At 41.1% G+C, this 8,044-nt stretch overlaps 1 protein-coding gene across 1 annotated transcript; it reads right to left on the bottom strand.

Annotated features, from left to right (window-relative positions):
* Window positions 1–6,373: 6,373 nt before the first annotated feature.
* LOC101299447 (polyphenol oxidase, chloroplastic-like) lies at window positions 6,374–8,044 on the bottom strand. Its single transcript, XM_004291982.1, has one exon. It carries the CDS (start codon window positions 8,042–8,044, stop codon window positions 6,374–6,376), a length of 1,671 nt encoding a protein of 556 aa, XP_004292030.1.

Raw genomic sequence — 8,044 nt, 5'->3', positions numbered from 1 at the left:
TAATGTTGCCTCAGCCTTGAATTAACGAGCAACATTGAATGAGTGTATCCGCCCATGCCTCAGCCTTGATTAAATTAATATTTAAACAGGATGAGCGGTAATTTTAGATCGATGAAGGGTTCGAAGGGCCAAAGGTCCGAATCGTCTGAGGGAACCTCTAGCAACCCTCAAACGTCGTTTCAGGGCCCCATGACAGCCAAACGTGCGACCCTTCTGGAGACGGCGCAGAGGCAGCCGGAGGTGCCCCATTCATTGAGGCAGCGGGGCGTCCTTCATTCCTCGAGGCAGTTGTGGCCTCAGACCCAGACGGAGGTGTCTGCACCCCGTATGCCTGAGATACACTGGGCGCCCACTCCAAGTCCTACTTCTTCGGATAGTGGGTCATCTGGGGTACAGATGCCGCCGCCTCATCTGTTCCTTCCGCTGATGATACCGGCCTTACCTGCAGTCGATGGCTCAGGGACATCGATTTATCCACTGCCCCCGCCAGTGGCTCCATCAGCGGCGTACCGGTTCGTGCCTTTTGATACACCTCTTATTTCCACGAGGGTATCATCATCGGCGACAGAGACGGAATCTGTCGCGTCCGTCGCATCGCCCTCAGGTAATGAAAGATGAATGATATGTTTTCTTATAATTCTCCAATTTTAATAATCAATTTGGTTTATCATGTGATAGGCACCGTCAGAGCAAAGCCGACAAAGAAGAAGAGAGGCCCCGTCACAGGGAAGTCGAGGACGTACTTCGGCCGATGTGGGAGCGCTCATTAGGGATAGAGTCTCTATGTTGTGGTCAGACTAGTGCGAGGTCCCGCAGGAGGTTAAGGACATGGTCCACAAGGCCATATCGGTGAGTTTACAAAATGCCTCAATAATATTATGTATTACATTGTTTATTTCTCGAAAAACTAAACTAATAAACGGTTAAATGCAGGTGTGGTTTGAGGTTCCCGAGCACCTGAAGAGCAGCTGGGCGGACGTTGTGCATGGGGGAAGGTACGTTGGGAAGTTAATGAAAAAACAAAATTGTATGTGATATTAATAATATTTCTAATATTTTTGTTGTATCTGTAGGTACAAGGAGTGGAAGAACGAGTTGCGGACCTACTGGACTACGCACGGGAACGCACGTTCTGGTACCCCTGCTGAGTTCCAGTACAGGGAGTACGAGTGGCGTTGGCTTCTAACATCAGAATTCAACAACCTTTATAAACATGTATTTAAAAAAATTAATTAGTTAATTTGTTATTAAGTACGTGCGTTTTTAAATATTTTACTAATAGTTTATTTTTTTTTTAAGGTCCATTTCCCAGACGAACGCTCAGAACCGACAACGCAACACAAGGAACCATCGTGCTGGTTCTAGACCGTTGGCTGTCTTCATGGACGAGGCGGCCAGGGAACATCCAGAAGTCAACCGGTACGTCTATACGTACGAGAAGGCATATCCTGACGCCTAGGAGGATATTGTAAGTCATCTTACGTTTTTAAATTTTTAATTTTACTTATATATATGTCAAAATGTTAATTAATAATATTTTTCATATCCAATTAGGCGAAGGTGAGGGAGGCTAGTGACAAGATGATGAGTGCTATAGTGAGGGAGACATGGCCGGACACGCAGGAAGAAGAGATGTCCGAAGCCATGTCCTAGATCGACACTTCGGATCTGACGGTTGGGGCAGGATCATGGGCACAGCCTTCCCACCGCGAGCAAACAACTTCTACTGCTGGGGTCTAGGAAAAAAGGGCGAGGGGGTCTTGAAGACCACTCCAAGATTTCAACGAAAGGCAGCCTCGACCAGCAGCAGGACCACGACCACGACCACCATGACGACTCAGCTGGAGTCGGAAGTTCAAAGACTACGGGAACAGCAAACTGCTTAGGTTGCCTATAATGCCGCACAGACAGTCTATAATGCCGCGCAGGCAACCTATAATGCCGCGCAGGTAGCCTATGCTGCCGAGATACATGCCATCCAGCAGGCCCATTAGCAGCAGATGTTCCAGCATATGCAGGACTTTACAGCTGCCCAGCTTCAGGGGACTTCCGACTCCACCCATGCCTACGGCTATACCGCTACCCCAGCCGCCGCAACCTCCACAGCAGCCCCTAGAAGCGGATATTAATTTAGACGATCTAGATTTTGTGTAGTTGATGAATTATATAGTTTTATGTGCTTGTTGTTGGTTATATATATGTAATTGTTTTGGTGTATTTTTCAGCTTGCTTAGAATGGTAATTTAGAAATTTCGGGTTTTTTTATTTACTGGAATGGACTTATAGCCGACGAAATACGCCAGAATTCGTCAGCTATAGTATTTTTTAAAAAAATTTATAAGGTTTAGCCGACGAATTATGGAATGTTTCGTCGGCTAAACCCTTCTAAAGCCGATAAAACAGACTATATTTCGTCGGCTTTAGTAATTTTTTAATTTTTTATTACACACTTTAACCGACGAATATCTTAAATGTTTCGTCGACTAAAGTCTGGGAAAAAAACCGATGACATGTTTTTTGTCGGCTAAACTCTGGGACTATAGCCGACGACGTCTTTTAGTTTCGTCGGCTAAAGTTATCGCCGACGACCTTTTCCAGACGAAAGCTTAGCCGACGAAGGCTTGTCGGCTAAGATCTTAGCCGACGAATTAAGCGAACAGGCCGACGAAACTTTTTCGTCGGTTCGTCGGCTAAAGTGCTTGTCCTGGTAGTATATATTGTTCAATAATTTCATGTCTACCAACTGGGTTTGGCTTATATGTTGCACTTTCCATCATGAAATAAGTTGTGCCTGAAAAAATGGAGAACTGAAGCATTGAATCTCTATGTTTAGCTATTAAAATGACTGTTTGGTAGTGCTATGCTTCTGCGACCAAGAAACTAAGCACAAAGACAAAAGTAGACAGACGAGCAAATGGAATTTGGGAAAATTATGTACTTGGCTGCTGCTGCTCTCTTGTAATGTGTACAAAGTGTCTCAAATCTCTCTAATCATCTTTCCTCTTCTCTCACTACTCTCTCTGCTTTCCACTACACTGTTTCACTACATTTTACCCCTACAAACCTACAACTAATTTTTTTTTTTTTTGGTTCATTTCATAGTCCTTTACACCTCCAAGCAAAACAACCAATGCCCACACAACTTCACAAACTACAAGTTCTGCTCTGTTCTGATCCAAAACCCCTTGGAACTCCAACCTGCAACACATCGGTCGATGGAAAACCTCAGCCAACATCCATAATCTTGTATTCCTTCTAATCAGCAGTAGAAACAAATTGACCGAAGCCAAATGCATTCATACATACCTCATCATCACAATCCAGAATACCATTTAATGCCCTTCCCCACATAGAAAGCATGCATATGAGGAGTGTTCTTCTCTTCTCTTCTCTTCAGCCAGCTTCCTACATGGGTCTTTCCACAAAAGCACTACTTCACGGCTATAATTGCAATGCACAACTACTACTGTGTGTTATCATCATCTGAGTCACTCCCTAAAGAACTGCCAGAATCTGAATCTGCAAACAGCCCAACCAAACACATTTAAGCAAACAGCCCAACCAAACAATTGGCAAAACCTGACAATTACGACCCATCCAATTCCCTCATGGATTCTCAATTACGCTCGTCTAAGACTAGTTCGTCGCAAAATTGAAGTTCAGGTGCTCAGATCTCACGAGGAAATAACGCCTTAGGCTCCGAATCTGGTTCGAAGCAGCAACAATCGGAATAACGAAAAGGCGAAGAGGAGTTGCTTACAGGTTGTTCGGCGGCGAAGAGCGACGAGCTTCAGGTTTCTGAGGAGTTGTTTTGTCGACGACGAGGCTGAAGAGGCTTCTCTGGTATATATAGAGAGAGATTCGACAGTTTTTGTAATTTTTTTATTTTTATGGGCAACGGAGGGATTTAATAATTGTACTATTTTTAGTAATATTTATTAACAGTTTTATTATTTGTTTTTTCTAAAGATATCTTTTTATCATTGACTTTTTTTTTATCGTATATTCGTATTTTAACCGTCTAATTCGTAAATATATATAAGTATATCATTTCTATAAATTTTCATATAAATTTAAAATCGTTGAGATATTCATAAATGTGATTTACTAATTATAAACTCGAACGACTCCTATTTGAATTGTCTATTAATTTGATTTAGTTCGATTCATTAACGATCATCGATTTGGTTGAAAATTTGTATAAATGATTTACTTCTAGACCTAAAAACTAAACGGCTTAGATGCAAAAATGTAATTGAAAAGGATTAGAATTGTTTTCTTCTTTTTTCACCATAGGATTGGATCGGAATTGTGTTGCACATTGTTGGATTTGGCCTTCTCTACAGAGGCCAGTCTCAGAATAGTGTTATTTTTTGTCAATTACTAAACGTAGTGTTCTCTTCTCTGCATCTTCTGCTTGACATAATGGCTTGCTATAAGAGGTGGATCGGCTACAAAGGATAGGTATCATACACTCGTACACCTGATATCCATCTTCGATGTATTCTTTGTAGGTTTGAATTTGAATCTCATGGTCACTTGTTATTTGGACTCGTCTGATGAGAGTTAGTTTTGTCCCTCCTTGGCCAATGGACAGAATAGTTAGTTAGGTGAGGGGGCGTCCTCAAACAAAGTCCTCAAACAAGAGATACCTACCACTTATTGTTTGGTTGTGCGAGTTGGAACTATTTAAGCTGAACTTTTTCCTTATAATGTCATTCTGTGCAAGCCTGCAAGGTCATGCTACCCATCAACTGTTTGGAATGATCAACAACATAGTTTTTTCTTTTTTCAGAATGAATGATCAGCAACATAGCTCAACCACTTGAATGGTATAAATTTGGAACAGAGTTAAGCAACCTGATCAACTAACTCCGAAAATGAAGAAACTGTCACTTGCTCATTAGACCCATAACTCAACTCATTAGACAAAATCGTCCGGTAACCAAATTTGCCTTTGATGGTTTTCAACATTCAAGAACAGATTCAAAATAGTCTCCGTTCATGACATAAATCTTTTTTCACTAAAGAATTCCCTCCTCCAGTGTTCCATCAATGTATCGGACCCAATTAACAAATTCATTAAGGGTTCAAATCCAATCCACTAACACAAAACTAAAATCCCAAATTAACATTATAATTAAGCGGATTTGAAATGTCAGATACCTGCTACAATTGCCCAAAAAAGAAAAACAAAAAACCCAGAAACTCAATAAACACAGAAATCAATCACACAAAAAAGAGAAAATGAAACACATACATAGAAGAGAGGGTGCTCAGAATGAGTATGAATGGATGAGAAGGTTTCTCATGTTAAAATCAGATTAACAAGATTATAATTCTCATCATCATCGCACCTTTAGGCATATAACTAACAGATACATAGAAGAAACAAACAGACACAACAAACATAGAACTAAGAGAAAGATGCATGAAAACAAATAGAGAAATTAGGGCGATGGAGCTGGAAGCCAGGAACGGGTTGTTGTGTTGGCGGAGAAGAATTAGCAGGCGAGCGTGTAAGGGGTTTAGGGTTTCAACTGGATACTAGTATTTATAGCCAAAACATAGACAGACCCCCACCCATTGGGCCAAGCCCATTTTCTGCATCTATATGGACATTATGTTTATACCCACCCAAATAAAATACGTAAAAGCACTATTTGAAACTTATTTTGTTTTCTCTTTAATTTCCTCATGCTAGTGATGCTACATCCATATTAAATTCTTCCATATCTTTCCTCTATATCTTTTTAACTAAATCAGCTCAAAGTTACTACTATGTATTGAGGTTCATATTTATGAGCAATAACAAACTGGATATATTGTTCTTGTATGCAAGAAAAGGTGATCCCGCATATTGCGGACGGAAGTGGTGCGGTGGACAATGACGAGCGTGACTGGCGTTAGTTGATTATCCTTCTCGAAAATGAAGATGTGAAGTGGAAGCTCACTATTGCAGTAGGAGTGGCTACTTCTTTCAAGGCTTTAAATTTAGCTCTTTAGATCCCGAAAACGAAGATTTAAAGTGGAAGCTCACTATTGCAATAGGAGTAGCTACTTTCAAGGCTTTAATTTGAGATCTTTAGATCCCGAATCTCCATAAACGGGTATGACTGGTTAAGGTGACCTGCTTTGTGCGGCAACTACTATATCCGAAAAACTTCTACCTTGCCACTGTGGCCAGAAGTTTCCTTTTTTTAATCAAAATTATTATCAAACATTATTCATATTGTATTAATACATATCAATACCGTGATACCAACCTTTATAAATTTATAAGAATAAAAGAACAAGTACCCGAAAAAAAATGTTTCTCTTCATCACACAATGTCAAATGAATATATTAACTTGTGCAAGGTCAAAACTTATGTCATATTTTGCACCAATCATCTCTCATGTATTCAATCTGAATCCCATCAATTGTTGTGTTAGTGCATGATTTAGTCCTGGGTAGCAATGTGACCAAAATGCTCTCATCTCTATCTGCCTCCAAATCTTCAAGCAATTCTGAAATACCAAACTTCAGATTGGTCTTTTGGTCACCATCCATCTTTCCATGAGGTATGTGGACAAAGGTTCCAGCAAATTCCCTGAAACCCGGTCCCATTTTGCTCTCATCGACTACATTTATATACACATCAAATTTGACATACTCATCAATTCTCACAGCAATTCCATGAACAACCAAAACCTCTTCCTCGACATCTTTCTCTACCTTTCTTCTGTTAAATTTAGACCTACTCACCCTCACTGTAATGGAGTTGTTGAGATTCTGACCACCTGGTCCCATCTCTGCAGACAAAATGGCTATGTTTTCTCTCAAGTCCAGTGCATGGTCGGCAATTTTAGCTGGAAAAGAGTTAGGCTTTGGACGCGTATTCAGCCATGGAAGATCAACCTCCTCGTAAACATACCTCAACTTTGTAGTATCCAAAACATCACGAACTTTGATTCTCACAAGCTGTGAATTTTCATCATGGAAGTAGAAACTAGAGTTGAGCCAATCAGAATCAAATGTTTGCAAGTCGACCTTGTGAATTTGCGTCCAAACCTCCCAAAGACGGTCTAGATTCGAGTGGTGTGCATAGAAACTAGGGTCCCTAGCCGCAGAGTAAAATGCTCCCATGTCTTCCCTCCTGACATTGAAATTGCTTCCAACCCAAGTGTGCATTGTGTTGTGAGGAGCAGTTTCTAGTGTACCACGTCCATCACAAACACCCTCCTCGCTATTCTTATAAGGGCACCCCATGAACAGCTCTGGCTTCTTTGCTGCAGACACCATCTGGTTATACATGAACACTAAGTTCAAGTGCATTCGCTCTTTATTTTCCATATTCTCATCAGTCTTCTCGTAATCGTAGTTTAAATCACTTACTTTTGGTGGGAAGTGAGAAACGTCCCTCTGATCGTCGAAGAAAGGCGAGTGCATATACCACTCGGGCATTGCCATTCCATTAGGGGAGTCCCAATTCCAAAATGGCAGAGCAAATGTGTCATCACCAATGAGGCTTCCAACAATGCGTTCATGGAAGTGAAGCAGCATCCGGTGCCATGGGAAAAAGAACCATTTATGATGGATGTCGACAGGGCGATAGGAATGTGGCTGGTCATAAGCACCGGTGCAGAAGAGGCAATGCATATCAGCTTGACGACGAAAACTCCGAGGGTCACTGTATGGAAGTGACTTCATGATCAAGAGAGCCTTTTTGTACTTGGCAATGAAGTCACGACCAACCCGGTGCGCTGGCCTCCGAATTCTCAGAGGGGTTAAAGGATTTGGAAATTGGAAATCAATGACGAGTTCTTCTGCTAGACTTTTTGGGGGACAACAATAGACAAGAAGATCTGGCCTTCCATAAGATGAGTGACAACTACTTAAGTTGAGAGTCACTGAGAGGTCTCCTCTGTCTATCTTGTAGCTTCCTGAAGAATCTTTTGATTCAATTATTCCCAATAGGCTTAGGATTGTGTCTGTAAGTTTCCTGTAAAACAAAGAGTAATAGTTGAATGTCAGCTTTTGATTTGAAAGTCCAATCGTCAT

The sequence above is a fragment of the Fragaria vesca genome, linkage group LG2 (genome assembly GCF_000184155.1).
Source record: "Fragaria vesca subsp. vesca linkage group LG2, FraVesHawaii_1.0, whole genome shotgun sequence".
Lineage (NCBI taxonomy): Eukaryota > Viridiplantae > Streptophyta > Magnoliopsida > Rosales > Rosaceae > Fragaria > Fragaria vesca.
This window is presented reverse-complemented; position numbering and strand designations above follow the sequence as displayed.

Coding starts and splice junctions, on each gene's coding strand:
- LOC101299447 (XM_004291982.1), bottom strand. CDS start 8,044: ATGACGATTGGACTTTCAAATCAAAAGCTGACATTCAACTATTACTCT.